Genomic DNA, 15,327 nt, shown 5'->3' with positions numbered 1-15,327 from the left:
GATCAAGAGTATATATTGAGGATGGAACCCTTAGGGAGACTGCTGCTTCCTAGGACAGGCTAGGAAGCAGCAGTCTCCCTAAGGGTTTCACAGGTCACATAGGAGGAGCCCTTGTGGGCTGTAAGGGGTGAAGATGGGAGAATAAATACAGACTTCTGGGGGAGACCATGACTGGAGTGGGCCAGGCCTGCAGAGTACAAGGGGAATTAGATGTGGCTTGGGGGGGGGGGGTCTTTGACCTGTTACTCTGGCTCTGAGCTTTGCTAACCAAAGCTTTTGGCTCTCAGCTGCCCCAGAAATCAAGCCAGTCTCTGCAATGTTCTACGGGTACTTCTGAGTGTAAGGCTCATACATGAGCGGCTGTGTTGAGCTTGAGTGCGCGCTTGAGAGGTGAAGTTCGAGAAGCTGGAGCTAGGGGGCGCGCTGTTGCTTCTTTCCGGACACTTGCCCTGCTGGGGCGTGTGTGAGGAGCGGGTCCACCCGGCATCATCCTGAGTGGGTCCTTCCAGCTGCCGGTTAGCAAGTTGGCTGAGTGGCATAGGAGACAGGTTGTGTTTTCCTTCCTTGACCTTTAAGGTGAGCCCGATATGGGCAGCTAGCTGGGACTTCAGTTCAGGAAAAGGCTGGAGCTGATGTTGGGCACAGCTCAAGCCAGCGCCATTGGTTTGGAGCCGGGACTGAGGTACACAGCAGAGCCTGGAGCAGCTGAGGAGGGCGTAGGTTCCAGTTCCACAAAGGCCGAGTAGAGGGTACTGAGTTGCAGGTCTCCCAGGGCCCCGGAGCCCCCGTTGCCTGGAGGCGCCAGTTCACTTGCCCCATTGCCTGTTTCTGACAGGCAGGGCCCTGGGGGGAAGCAATGGGCTGGTGGTGGGGGCGGCAACATGGAGGATGACGTTGGGGACGAGGTCACCAGTACCAGGGGGTCCAGGGCCAAGCTGTCATCCTTCAGCTGCTCCCACAGATTTCCTAGTTGGGGAGGAGAGAAACGTCATCCCTGGAAGGCAGCACGGAGCTAAACCCAGTCTGACTCCCACCAGAGCTTCTCCGGAGCCTTGGAGAACCGGATTCCGTAAGGCTGAGGGGCAGTTCCCTGGCACCCGCTCTGGGACCCCAAGCAATCACTGATTTTTTTCTGAGCCTCAGAGTCCAGCTCTGAGGTGGCACAGTGTGACAGTCACAGACCAGTGGTTCTCAACCTTCCTATTGCTGGACCCTTTACTACAGTTCCTCATGTTGTGGTGAGCCCAACCACAAAAATCTTGTTGCTATTTCATAACTGTAATTTTGTTACTGTTATAAATTGTAATGTAAATATTTTAAAATGCAGTCTGACTCTTTGGTCAGGTGGGGACACTGGAGAAGATTAAGGATTTGCTCATCTGAAGGGCTGCTGCAAAGGCTATATACTTGGGGGCAGCGTATGGGGCCCCCGAAACTCTTCACTCAAGCTTCTATCTAGGTTTCCAAAGAAGCTGGATCTGTAGCCTAAGATCTTGCCACAGGGCCCCACTAGACCTGATGAGGTACAGGCCTGGCTCCCTAGGCCTCCCCTTTCACAGGACCCAGCGCACGAGATAGAAAGGATGCCTGACTCTGAGAACAAACAGTGCTACCACAGACTGCCCTCCAGGTCATGAGACCTGGAATATCAGCACTGCAGGGTGGAGAGACCTGGCGACTCTAACTGCTCTTGGCCACCGGGTTCCAACCCTAACCCCTTCTTTCTGGTGAGTTTGAATGATCTCTGCATGGCAAATCCAGGTCCAGACCAGGAGAACACATGTAAAACCGTCTGGAAAATGTATTTCTCTCTCTCTCTCTCTCTCTCTCTCTCTCTCTCTCTCTCTCTCTCTCTCTCTCTCTCTGTGTGTGTGTGTGTGTGTGTGTGTGTGTGTGTGTGTGTAGCCCTAACTGTCCTGGAACTTGCTCTGTAATCCAGGCTGGCCTCAAACTCGAAGCTCTGCCTGCCTCTGTCTCCCAAATTCTGGGATTAAAGGCGTGCACCACCAGCGCCTGGCTAACTCTGAAGTCTCACATTCTATAGAGGGTCTGTCTCCTGCAGCGAAGGGTGAGTTCTGAGAAAATGCAGCTGCATTTGAGATGTTCAGCCACCCACCCAGTCCCTCACAGCCAAGTATGCCATGGGACTTCTAGCCTTTCCCAGCTTTGTCAGAGATGAGAGTTTTGATGACGAGATCGTGTGGGACATGTTCAGGGTACCAGGAGGAGGAAGATGGGGGCAAGGACAGTTTAGCCCATTTCTGAATGGCGGGGAGTGAACGGGTAGCTTCAACACTTCCTCCTCATCTGCCTCATCTGACCAGAAGCTCCAGAGCCAGCAGGTGGCAGCCTGGAGACATGAAGAGGCCAGGCCACACGGCCAGGAGCACCTTTTCATTCCCATTCCACCCACCCTTCCTTCACCGCCTCCCAGCTCACCCTGGAAGTCAAAGTCGGTGAGAGAGGGATTGATGGCGTCCAGGTCAGTACCAAGGTCTCCATCCGGCAGTAGAGTGTCATGCACGGTCCTGGCTGGGGAAGGCTCAGCCAGCACCTTGGCACTGTGGCTGGGTGGTGTGTGGGCAGGCAGAGGTGAGTCCTGGGGGGTGGCTGGCTGGGCCTGCAGCTCAAGATGCCCATCTGGCTGTGAGAACAATGGCTGTGGGTGTCCAGAAGGGGCCAGGCTGGGAGAAAGGTGTGGGTAGGTCTGCCCATAGCAGGAGGGTGCATGACCACCCAGTAGGTCCTGCAAGGGGTTCTTGCCAGGCATGGGCCCTGGAGCTGGGTGCATTGGGTGCAGAGGCTGGGAGAGACCAGCTGACGGTGCCATGGGCCGGATGGAACCTGGGCCTGCCAGCCCAGGGGGTGGACAGCCCAGTAGCGGAGAGCCCAGTTTCTCCCTTTTGTCTCCAATGAGGCTGTCCAGCTCTTCTGCAAAGGCCCAAAAGGAAACATTGTGAGGCCTCCCTCTTTTACAGCCTCCCAGCCTTAGGGCCCTCATGCAGGTTCTGTCTTATGCAGGGGTCCCCTGATCTTTCTCAGCCCAGCCCTGCCAGCTTACCTGGTTTGGCCATGCTTTTGCGCACAGCGATGGGGTCTTTCCTCTTCCACTTCTGTAGCTCCTCCTGCATCTTGTCGATCTTGGAAGGATTGAGGGCCCACAGACAGCCCTTGCGGGAAGAACTTCCCGACTTATTCTCCACCTTCTCGAAGCACTTGTTGAGAGACAGGTTATGGCGAACAGAATTCTTCCAGCCGTCAGGCGCGGTCTGCCAGAGCAGAGCATGAGTTCAGGTTGGACTCAGGCACAAGAAGTGGCTCCAGGTCTGGGTTCTAGAACATTCCTTCATCAACTCAGGACACAGAATTTCTACACACTCTGTGGTTTGATGTCTTCAGTACCAAAAACATGCTTAGAACCCTTAGTTGAGGGGAGAGGACCGGGCAGGAAATCTCACTGCAGGTTTGTTTCTCAGCTAAAATCCAAAGCCTGCCTTCATCCTACCTACTTCTTAGCCCAGACTCTTCAGAGGACTGTGAACCTTTATATATTTATTTACTTATTTTATGTGTATACTGGGTGTCTGTGTGTATGTTTATGCACCACATGCATACAGCAGCCAGTGGAGGTCAAGAGAAGACACCAAATCCCTGGAACTGCAGGCACAGATGGTTGTGAGCCACCATATGGTTGCTGGAAACAGAACCCTGGTCCTCTGCAAGAGCAGCCAGTGCTCTTAACCACTGAGCCATCTCTCCAATGCTCTCCACCACCCATCCCCCTTTTTGAGATGGGCTCTTCCTCTGTATCCTAGGCTGGCCTCAAGCTCACAGTGATCCTGCCTCCGAGCCTCTTGAGTGCTGAGATCACAGGCATCAGCTGCTATGTCCATCTTGTGATTCCTCTTTAAGGGACACTGGTAAATGCTGCCTAGACCTCTGGTCTATATCCCCATCGAAGTAGGATGTGCTCACTTGGCCTTCTGGTCTGTGTACCCCCTTGGTAGAAAGGGGAAGATCACTATTTTAAAGTCTTGGGGCCAGCTCTCAAGGGGGGACAGCAGAATGCCCCTCTTCTGGATCTACCTCATCCCTCCGGGGCAGGTTTGGCAGAAGAGGGTTGGTGATTGGGTGGTGGTTAGAGCACCTGTTGCCTACATGTTTGATTGCAGATGTGGTGTTGGTGAAGACAGGGGTAGTAGTATGTAGGCAAATGCGCACTGAGTGTGCCTCACGGTGTGAACGGTGTGAACTGTGTGAACGGTGTGAATGGCATCCCCTATCACAGGTCTCTGAACTCCTGAGTGAGGATGGCTCTGTGTGAGAAAGTGCCTAAGAGTACGTGTGTATCCATGATTGAGTGTGTGGGTGTGAGTTCGCATGAGTGTGCCCCGGAGGTGTGCCCTGGTGGGGAGGCCAGCCCTCAGGCAGGGGGTGCTCGTGCCAACAGAATAAACACCCATTAGGAGGCCTGGTCATGCCACCAGTGCAGTAATTGTGCCCAAGGAGGGTTGTAAAAACCATTAAGCTGACTCAGTTGGGTGAGAGGCGGTGTGTGTGGGGGAGCATGGGCCTCCTGCCCCCTACCTCTGGCTCAGTTGAAGGCTGTGTGACCGTCCTGAGTCTAGCGGGAGCCTGACTGTGGGTAGAACCACAGCTCTAGCTGATGGAACTCCCTCCAGCCCTCCGTCTCTGGCTCCTCTCCCTTCTAGCCCCTCATTTCTGGTTAATGAGAGATGGCCACGCCCTCCTCCCTAGCTCACTTGCCCCCAGGGAGCAGCCAAGCTGAATCACGCCCAGCAGAACCGGGCCCTGATGCCAGCGTCACTGTGAGTTGCTGGCAGCAGCTGCTAGAGCCTTTCTTGGGGACAACTAGCCTGTCATGGAGCTGGTTCCAATGTCCCCCAAGGTTCATCAAGGGTTCCCAGGGAGGCTCTTGAGCTACTGGACCTCCGTTGACTCCCACAGCTGTCTCTACTGAGAGTCAAAGCTCTGTCGGCCCATGGGCAGACTTAATGGGCACTGGGAACTTTTATGGCCCCATAAACCTGTGACTTTGGGATGCCAGGGCAGCCCCCACCCCAGCCACTTCCTGTTTGGAAGCGGGATGGTCAGCACTAACAATTATACACAGTGGCCGGACACTTCCTCAGTCCCACATCCCTGACTCACGGGACTGTGGGACACCCACAACAGCTGCTTTGGGTATGAGTGCTGTCCACCTGAGAGTCCACTCTGTCCTCGCCCTGAACAAGAACCTTCCAGTGAGGGGTGAGAGGAGTAGAGTCTTTGAACTCTTTCTTTAGGGAGGATCAGAAGGAGCCTGTCGGTTTGGGAGGAATCTATGTATGAATTGGTCCAAACAGACTTGTTATGGAGGGGGAAACTGAGGCCCAGAGAGGAAAGAGGTTGTCCTTGGATCACACAAGGAAACAGTAACCAGGCCTGGACTCCAGCTCTGTTCCTCAGCAAAGGGCCCTGCCCAGGTCATCCCATGGGCCTTGCCAATGGAGCCGGTCCTATCCTTACACATTCTCTCTGAAGTCAGATGTAAACTCAGGCAAGAAGGAGTGATGCAACCGGCTAAGAAAAACAACCAAACCAAAAAAAGCTGTCAGACTTCTTCATTCTTCAGCCCTATAAAACAGGGATTACACGGCTCCCAGGAAAAATAATTAAGCCAGGAAGATGAGATACAGGGAGGGGCTGGGGGCACGGCCAGGAGTGGGCAGGGAAGAAGGCCCAGAGGAGAAGGGAGGGGCCTCGCCTCCTTTTCTCCAGCTAGTTCTTGGAGGACTTTGCCACAGCTTTAAGTGTAGGCAAGTGTCTGTTCCTTCCAGGAGATTCTGGAACCTCAAGTCAGTATTCTTCTCCATTCCAGCCAAAGCCAGGCTAAAGGACTTTGTTGCCCATCCCCCTTTGGTGGGAGCATAGCAGATGCCAAGTTGTCTGCACACCAGCCAGCAACTGTCCCCAGGCAGGGCCATGGCGCAGAGAGTGGGGGCAGGAATCTCCTGTCACCTATGGAGCTGACTCGTGGTGACCTGGGCCTCAGCTCCTGTCCTGCCTGGGTGATGGATGAGATAGCATCCATCCTGGGGACTGTACTCCCCAACAGAAAGTCTTGCTTCTCCTGCACCCACCTTAGGAGAGTATGTCTGTGCAAGAAGTGCTTGGGTACATGTGTCAAGGCTAAAGGGCTGTGTGTGAAGCCAGAGAGCTTGACTTAACAACTGAGCCTTTTGCTGTGTGATCTCGGAAGGATGGATCACCATCTCTGATTAAGTTTGCTCATCTGGAGAGATCCCCAGGAGACTGGACCTCAGCCGGCCCATCCAAGGCACCAGCTTTGCCAAGTCAACCCAAAGACAGACATGACCCGCACCCATCCCCACCCTGTGTAGGAATCTTGTCCAGGAACATTTGAAAATCCACTGCATGTGCCCTCCTCCTCATGCTGCCGTAAATGTTACATACTGAGGAATCCCATGCCTCAGTTTCCCCAGGGTCCCTCTCAGTCCTCATCCTGTCCCAAGGCTACTGGGAGTTGCCCAAAGTCTCTTCTGTGGGAATTAGGAACTAATGTTGCACACGGTCAGGGTACCCTAAGACTGTGCGCCCCACTTTCAGGCACAAGTGAAGTTCAGGGTGCTGCCTGTAGGCAGATGCTAATCTTACTCCTGTCACCTTAGCGACCAGCTCCAACTTGGAAATCCTCCAGCCCACAGCACCTTGGCCAAGGCTGGAGACACTCCCATTACCTGGCTTCCTCTCTCAATTTGGGGATAGGTAGCTGATCCCCGAAACCTATCAGAACTGGGATCACCCACTTCTCTCAGCTGCTGTGCAACCTGGAGCAAGCAGCTTGTGTTCTGTTCACAGAGTCCTCCCCTCTTTGCTACTGAGGACCGAGCCTGGTACATGCGAGGCCATGCTCTCTGTCTGAGCCATGTGTGGCCCTGAAACCACCACTCCCCCCATCCCGAAGCTTTGCACTTCACCTGGGACACACGGGAAGCATGTTGGGGTCCAGCCTCTACTGCTTTCCAGCTGGGTCGGCTTTTGGACTCACCTTGAAATAAGGGAAGTGCTCTGTCATGAAATTGTAGATTTCGCTGACGGGAAGACTTCCGGTCTTGCTGTTCTTTAGAGCCATGAAGATAAGGATGCTGCAAAAGAGATCTCCTGAGAGTCTGGCCCTCCTTCAGTTCTCTCGTGGTACAACAGGCTCTGTGAGGCTACGACTGAGCTATGGGAGCATTTTGTGAAATCTGGAAAACCAGATTGCTATCTGACACAGAAATCAGATGTGTGAGCTCATCTCAAACTTCCTTCTTTAAATGAAAAAGAAAAGAAATACAGCCGCCAGCTTCCTCCGAGCTGCGGGAATGAAAGTTTAAAATGTACCATCGCAGGGATGTGGCCCTGCCCCCACAGTCCTCAGCTCATCGTGTATGTGCTGGACAGTAGCAAGGGACCAAGGCTTTCTGCTGTATGCCAAGCGCTGTCCTCCCCACATTCTCGTCCATAAAACTTCCACCCTCCTGGATTGTCTCCCCCTTTCCCTTCCAGACAACCAAGCAGTTTCAGAGCTAGCAAGTAGCAGGACTGTTTGTTTATTGTTTTTTAAATGTTGGAAGGCAGCGAGCACCCTTAATCCCCCACCTAAACTCTGGGACTAGACACTGGGCCCCAAGATAGGACCTCACAGGCCCACCCACCCAAATCACCAGTGCATTTGCTAGTATAACCAGAGTTAAGACTTCACAGGGTCAGACAAACTGCCAACGGTTATGTATCTACTACCTACCCTCCTGCGGGGCCTTGGAGATTACTAGATATGATTTCTATCTTCTTCAATGACCCTTACATCTTTAGGATCCTATGCCTTAGTTTCCCCAAGGGTCCTCCATGCTCCTATCTCTGTCTCAGATGTGCTAGGACAGGTACCTGTAGGAGTAGATGGGCTTGGGGAAGAGTGGCTGGTGCCCGTCGGCGCTGGCCTGGGGTGTGATCCTCTGATAGGGATAGTGAGCCGAGCCCAGGTAAGGCACAGGGTAGCTGCCTCCTCCTGGGGAGTACTGTAGAGGTCAAAGGAGACAGAGTAATTACCATGTTACCAAGCTTTCCCAAGTAGAGTACCACTCCTCCATTCACACACATATCCAGAGAGGGAGCTGAGGCTGGATTCTCCTCCGGTTGGTCATGAACTCTACTCCTTATCCAATGGCGTGGCTGAGGAATGAGCGGTGGGGTGGACATTTTGGATAGAGATCCACACTCCAGAACTAAGCATCTCAAAAGACCTCGAAAGCTATGTCCTTCCAACTCTTTCCTCGCCGTCCTTGAGGTACCCTGGTTGTCATGGTGATGGGATTGGGAGCAGCCCATAGTCCTGCACTTTCCAGGCAGGCACTCCGGGCCTTCTGTGACTCTTTTGGAGCACCGGGCTGGAAGTGGGATGTCCAGCCTGGGTGTGTTCTAGGCATGGCCACCTTTACGAGTTTCAGTGGCCCTTTGAAAGAGCCGGTCATGATGGTGGGCAGGTGGGGGTGGGAGGTAGTTTTACGGCGAAGGGAGTGGCTGCGGTGCCAGGAATGGTGTTTTATGGGGGCTGGGGGTTGGAGACTCTGACTCCCCCAGCTGCTCCAGGCTGAAGTGCTCTTTCCAGGTCACCGAGAGACACTTAGCGCCTGAGTCACCCTCTCTCTGGGCACCATAAAGCCCTGGGTGAGGCCATCTTGTTCAAGGATGCTGAAGATGGCAGAGAGCTTCAAAGCAAGGCTGGGCATGGTAAGGCCACTTAGGGTCTGCTGGTCACCTTCGTCCTGTGGTGACTTGGTCCCTGATGTGGCTGCCTTAGGAACATCCTTCACTCTGACTCAGATAAGGAGCCTCAGAAAAGCTTAGGCTTCTGCGGTTAGGCCCTTCCTAGAAGGGAGGATGTCCCCTCATGCTATGTGTCTCTTTGTCCCTCTCTGTCACTTTCCGTACAGCAGACAGCCTGACCCCCACCCCACCTTCTCAGCCTGCCTCCTGGCTAGGCTAGGATCGGGGCCAATGCCAGCACTGGAGTAGAACCTGCTCCACAGGCAAGGCCTGTCTGAGTGCCAGGCTGCAGGTGGATGGAGCTGGGCGCTGGGCAGCCACTTGCTCTGTCTTGCCCAGTGACTCCGCGGGAGCTGCCTGGCTGCTCTGGGGCTCTTTTCTGTCTCTTTTCAAAATTCCTCCATCCCTTGCCAGTGTGGGGCAATTATTTAGCATCTCGTTCATTCTGGAGAGCTAAACTGGGCACTGGGGTGGGGAAGGGCAAGGACGATCAAGATGATAACGAGGACCCCAGCCCCACACGTATGCCCACCCACACTAGGCCAAAGGGGAATTTTCAGGACAAGGTCACACAGCAAGGTGTGTTCCCTTCCCTGCCCAGCCTGTGTGTCACCCCACACACCTCTTTCTTCTTCTTTGCTTCTGTCTGGGATGGCTCTCCCTCCCTCTGTGGTTCACATCATGACTGCCCCAGTCTTGGCTATACTTTCTGTTTGAGACTCACCAGCCTCCACAAGAGGGCCAGAGAATCCTGAATGCCCCTAGAAAAGGGCAACCATGCCGGGCGGTGGTGGCGCACACCTTTAATCCCAACTCTTGGGAGGCAGAGGCAGGTGGATCTCTGTGAGTTCGAGGCCAGCCTGGTCTACAGAGCGAGTTCCAGGACAGCCAGGGCTGCACAGAGAAACCCTATCTTGAACTCCCCTGCCCTGCCCCCGCCAAAGGGCAATTGTTTTCCCTTCCATGAGCCACCATTCTTCACCTGGGGTAGCCTGCCTGAGATTCAAGACCCTGATATTCTCACCTGTCCACACGCATATACACATGTACATATACATACACATCACACCCAGGAACACCCTCCCCACAGCAGCACCCACACAACCTCCTGAGGTCTCCAGGAAGGGTATGCACTGCCCCATACCTACCTGGTGGAAGGCAGGCTGGGAAGAGCAGTACATATGCTGCAGAGGAGGCTGGTAGCAGTACATGCCAGGCCCGCTGTCCAGAGCTGGGGGCTTGACCTTAACTTCCGGCCTCTGCTGGAAAAGAAAGATTTTTTTCCCCCTCTTTTCTCTTGTCTTGAACCTCACACTAAAGGAATCCTTCCTCTGGGTCTCTGAAAGCTGACTCTTGGGGAAGGATCAGAGAACAGAGATGGGTAGAAGTTTTCCTGAGGGAAACCAGCAAGTCAGTGGTGGGGCTAGGCTGGGATGAACAGTGTCCCCCACATCCCACCTCACTGCAGGTGTCGGGCATAGGCTAGACTGCCAGAGAAAAGGTGGAGACTGGTCAGTGGTCACACAGACTTGAGTGGGACCAGAGATCTCTGAGAGGCCCGTGTGGAGTCCTCAAGGCCTAGCACTAGTTCCTCAGAGCTGATCCTGGAGTAGAGACAGTGAGAGTACAGCTTGGTCCTGACAGATAGACAAGCCAGGATCAGACTGCTCTTATCAGAATTCTCAGGGGCCTTTGGGAGGCCAGCGTTTGGGCCCAGAGGGGCGAAAGCTAACTGTGACCACTTTCTGGGTGTGCCCCAGGGATGCTGATGCAGAGATTGCCCTAATCACAGGATCTTGGGCCTGGAAGGGCCACAGGTATCGTCTCCAACCCCTTCATTTGAGAGATAGTGGGGCTGATCCCAGAGAGGGGAAGCTGTGTGGCAACAGTCACCCAGAGTGTGGACCAGGCAGCGGTGGGCCCCTGGGTACAACTTGTCTTCACTGTGCCAGGGGATATCCCGGCAAGGCATGAGGCTTCAACCATAGAGCCCTAGGTCCTGATTCACGAGATGGAGATAGTGGGGACTCTCTAGAGCATTGTTGGGAAGATAAAAAATGGGGCCCTGGGAAGAAAGCACAAGGCCGAGTGACCAGGAGCTTCATTGAGTGGACAGTGGAGGACAATCGCTGGTTTGTAGGGTGCCTTGTTCGGCCTGCTGCCACGTTCTAAAGGCTTGAGAAAAAGTTGTCACTGTTCCAGAAACAGAATAAGATCCTGTCTAGGCCACACCTGATGGGTGTTGGGCTGTTTCCCCATCTTCCTTCCTGTTGGGAGTGGTTAAGGACTAGAATGGGAAGCAGAAGGTGAAGAAAGCTGGTGGACCCCTGGAGGAGGCAGAGCCCAGGCTGACCCCACTCAGTTATTGCCTTGGGATCAGAGATAGGGTGCAGGAAGCAAGCCCCCTTTTGCTTCCCAAAACCACACTCCTACGAGACAGGTACCCTTAACATTCCTTTTCCCACGAGGCTCAGGGAGATTAAACGACTTGCCCGAGGTCACAGGGCTTGCAGATCTGGCTGTGGAAGTGCTTGCCAACCTTCTAAAGTGTTTCCGAGGCACTTATGTGAGTACACAGAGCCTGCTCTGGCCAAAGAGTAGCTGCAGGAGCCCACCTGCAATTCCAGCACCAGTGACCCTGGGCAGGAGACTCTCTAGTTCATGGCCAGCCTTGGGCAATGGAGCTACTTTCTGTCTCACGCCACAACAACAACAACAAAATAATTAAAGTAGGGTCTGGAAGGGTCCTGGAGACTCTAGTGACATCCCTGAGCCCACCCTGGTTTGGTAGGTTTGTGGTCTGACGCCCTAGTTGGCACCTTTTCTCTCTGGAATGTCTTTTTTCTCCTCACGTTTGCATAGGGGAGTGTTGGTCTGGCTTGGCTTTCTGGACACTTAAATAAACAGAGAAATTGCCCTCTGGAATCCTGACTCAGCACCCTCTGGGAAGTTGCCAGCTTCTATCCCCTGTTGTGCTCCTCAACCTGGTCCCCTCCATGCCTGCTAGTCTAGCATCCCCCTGCCCAGGGAACCAGCATAGAGCCAGGAGGCCCCTACCCTCTGGGCTTGCTGCTTCAGTGGAGCTCCAATTTTGAGACAGGGTCTCCATATATGATTGCCTGGCCTTCTGTTTCAGGCAATCTTCCCGCCTCAGCTTCCTGCGTACTAGGGTTACAGGCATGTGCCACCATGACTGGCTTTGAGAATTCTTTTTAGGCCAAGAGAAAGGAGGCAAGACGCACTTGACCACTGGTACTCACCAGAACTTGGCTGTGCTCCTGACTGGGGTAAGGGAGTCCATTGCACCAAGTCTCTGCTGGGAAGCCAGGCAGGAAGGCCTCGGCATCCCCCACATCCACGGGAATCTCCTCGAAGGCTTCCAGTGCCCCTGGAGTCTTAAAGGAGTGTCCATCAAGGGCCATGGTCGTCTGTGCCTCAGGGAAGATGTCCTCATGGAAGTGCCTCTTGTAGGGGTGGAAAGGCATGTGGTTGCTCTTGAGGAAGCGCCCTGGGCTGCCTGCTGGGCCCTCCTCAAAGCCAAAGCCAGGATACTTGTCTGAGGGAGAGGGGCAGAAGGAGCCTGGGCCAGGTCCAGCTGTGCAGTGGCCTGGGATTTGCTCTGGGCCTGGAGAGGCAATGCTTGGGCTGTGGGGGGGCAGTGAGGGTGCTCTCTCTGAGGGGCCATCAGGCACAAATGATGAGCAGCTGAAGTTGGCATGCTGCTGGGTAGACAGAGTAGAAAGAACCTGTAAATGGAGGTTGGACCAAGAGACCTGCCAGGACCCTATTCTGTGTCGAGATCATAGAGTCTCTGACTGAGCCCATGGGAACCCCGAAATGATGGGAAGGACATACACTGCTCTTGGGATCCCAACCTGATACAAGCATACTTGTAAACCTGGGGCACCCCAAGGCTGATGGGGCTCCATACCTTGCCCTGGGAAACACCAAGGGACAAACAGAGATCCATGGGGGTTCAGAGTCCCTCCGGGTCTAGTGTCAACATCTTTGTTGGTGAAAGGGGCAAGGTAGACCCTGGAGGCCCTGTGTGGGGCAGTGACTATCTACTCTCTGCTCAGCTACCAGGCTTGTCCTAATGCCAGGCCTAGACACCAGGTACTTACGCTCTGTGGGGCAGGGGAGCCTGGGAGGCCCGGAGCCTGCATGAGGTCCCCTTGGGGTTCGCCCTCCAGTCGGGTGGAGCCTGGCAGTGTGACGTCAGACTGCGGAGGGAGTAGCGACACCATCACCCAGTCCTGGCCTCGAAGAAAGCCGGCTACAATGAGAATGAGGACCAACGTCTAGGGTTGGCCAACCCCAGGCCTGCCACCTCCATTCTCACCCTTTCCCTAGTCTGGGACCCTGTTTGCAGCTAGCCATCTGGATAGGGAGATAGGGAGAGAAGGAAAGATTGGCAGAAGGATGGATAGATAGATAGATAGATAGATAGATAGATAGATAGATAGATGGATGGATGGATGGATGGATAGATAGATAGATAGATAGATAGATAGATAGATAGATAGATAGATAGATAGACAGATAGCCATGGTTGTACATTGTACATGCTGGTAGGCAAATGCTGGATGAGGCAGGAGGATCATGAGAGAGAAATGAACCAGATAGGATACCCAAAGGAGGGGTGTCCTGTCTATTCTCAGACTTTGCTGGTTCAAATGAGTCAACAAGGGCCTGGTTCCCAGGGAGCCCTGGGTGCTAGATCTTCTGTCTATGACAGGTGATCTTATCAGTGGCTGGATAGGCCCTGAATAAGGGGGATTTAGGGGGTGTCTCATGCCTAGACTTCATGTGACAGTAATTCTGGTGATACAGAGGCTGGCCCCGTTGGGTGACCTAGAGGTCTTGCTAGTAGAGCCCATGGAATATCTGGTCAGTGTTTTATCCCCTCCCCCCCCCTTGGTTTTTCGAGACAGAGTTTCTCTATGAAACAGTCCTGGTTGTCCTGGAACTTGCTTTGCAGACCAGGCCGGCCTTGAACTCACAGATTTCTGCCTGCCTCTGCCTCCTGAGTGCTGGGATTAAAGGTGTGTTTATCTGCATCCTTTAAACTGTTTTATCTGTGACTTTTGCCAACTTCTATCCTTTATTTTTCTTTTCCTTATTCCCACTCTTCTCTCCTCTCCTGTTCTGTGTGGATCCAACCTAGTGCCTCCCAGCTGCTTCCCAGCCCCCATCACTGCCCTCTTTCTGAACTCTTCTGCATGCTCATGAAAAGCTGAGGCTTGGACTTTAGACCTAAGGGCTGACCCTTTCTGAACTGTTCAATAACTCTGACCCCAGAAGCTCAGCGCCAGGGGAGGTCTTTCATCCTAGGCTGTGTCAGCAAAGCTCCCAGCACGTCCACAGCAGCATCGACAAGCAAGGTGAGTAACAGAACCTCACATGGGGCGCTGGCAGCGGAACGAAATCACGCGCAGAAAGCATGGGACACAGTGCAAGCAGAACCCAGGCCTTGATGCACGGTAGCTCTTGCTATTAGCAGTGTTATCGCTTGGGCTCTTCCATTATCAGCCTGACTCTTTGCCTTCCTCCATCTCTGCAAAGGGCAACAACCTTTGACCTCACTCCCCTGAGTTTATCTCTGGCAGCAGGCATTATTTGCTGAGGGACAGCTTTGTGCTGGCCGCTATGCCGCACTTTGGATGGCTTTTCATACACTGAAGATGAACTTAAGCTCCTCCTTTCTCCACCACCCCAGTGCTGATTACAGACGTGCACCTTCGTGCCCAGCTTTGTGTTCAAACCTAGGGTTTTCTTTTTTTATTATTGACTTTTATTGAGCTCAACATTTTTCTCTGCTCCCTTCCCTGACTCTCCTCTCCTCCCTTCAATCCTCCCCCAAGGTCCCCATGCTCCCAATTTACTCAGGAGATCTTGTCTTTTTCTACTTTCTACTTCCCATGTAGATTAGATCTATGTAAGTCTCTCTTAGTGTCTGCATTGTTGTCTAAGTTCTCTGGGATTGTGGTTTGTAGGCTGGTTTTCTTTGCTTTATGTTTAAAAACCACCTATGAGTGAGTACATGTGATAATTATCTTTCTGTGTATGGGTTACCTCACTCAAAATAATGTTTTCTAGCTCCATCCCTTTTCCTGCAAAATTCAAGATGTCATTTTTTTCTGCTGTGTAGTACTCCTAAAACCTAGGGTTTCCTGCATGATAGGCAATTCCTTTTCTGAGATATCTGTAGCCCCCGTTGTAAGACAGAATTTCTCTGTGTAGCCCTGGCTGTTCTGGAACTCACTCTGTAGACCAGGCTGGCCTCGAACTCACAGATCTGCTTGCCTCTGCCTCCCGAGTGTTGGGATTAAAGACAAGTGCCACCACTGCTGGGCACCCCAGCTATTTATTTATTTATTTATTTTTTTTGGTTTTTCGAGACAGGGTTTCTCTGTGGCTTTGGAGCCTGTCCTGGAACTAGCTCTGTAGACCAGGCTGGTCTCGAACTCACAGAGATCCGCCTACCTCTGCCTCCCG

General features: G+C 53.3%; 1 protein-coding gene across 3 annotated transcripts; it reads right to left on the bottom strand.

Annotated features, from left to right (window-relative positions):
* Positions 1-548: 548 nt before the first annotated feature.
* Foxn1 (forkhead box N1) lies at positions 549-13,076 on the bottom strand. Of its 3 annotated transcripts, none has more exons than XM_075942316.1 (8): positions 12,954-13,076; positions 12,090-12,551; positions 9,978-10,091; positions 7,951-8,081; positions 7,073-7,169; positions 3,062-3,269; positions 2,440-2,931; positions 549-966 (listed from the first exon to the last, which is right to left on the bottom strand). In XM_075942316.1, exons 1-8 carry the CDS (start codon positions 13,074-13,076, stop codon positions 647-649), a joined length of 1,947 nt encoding a protein of 648 aa, XP_075798431.1. In that variant the 3' UTR covers positions 549-646. The 3 variants fall into 3 exon arrangements, with proteins under 3 accessions (XP_075798431.1, XP_075798432.1, XP_075798433.1); XM_075942317.1 differs by having other exon boundaries at positions 9,978-10,088; XM_075942318.1 differs by having other exon boundaries at positions 12,090-12,548.
* Positions 13,077-15,327: the final 2,251 nt, after the last annotated feature.

Source organism: Microtus pennsylvanicus, chromosome 11, assembly GCF_037038515.1.
Source record: "Microtus pennsylvanicus isolate mMicPen1 chromosome 11, mMicPen1.hap1, whole genome shotgun sequence".
Lineage (NCBI taxonomy): Eukaryota > Metazoa > Chordata > Mammalia > Rodentia > Cricetidae > Microtus > Microtus pennsylvanicus.
Note: the sequence above shows the minus strand (reverse complement) of the source record. Positions and strands in the feature narration are given on the sequence as shown.

What these genes read in the sequence shown, in the direction of transcription:
- Foxn1 (XM_075942316.1), bottom strand. Translation starts at nt 13,076, where the DNA reads ATGGTGTCGCTACTCCCTCCGCAGTCTGACGTCACACTGCCAGGCTCC. An exon ending in AAGCCCATCTACTCCTACAG is followed by an intron (nt 7,170 to 7,950) that starts GTACCTGTCCTA and finishes TCTCTTTTGCAG; the next exon opens with CATCCTTATCTTCATGGCTC. An exon ending in AGCACTTCCCTTATTTCAAG is followed by an intron (nt 3,270 to 7,072) that starts GTGAGTCCAAAA and finishes CTGCTCTGGCAG; the next exon opens with ACCGCGCCTGACGGCTGGAA.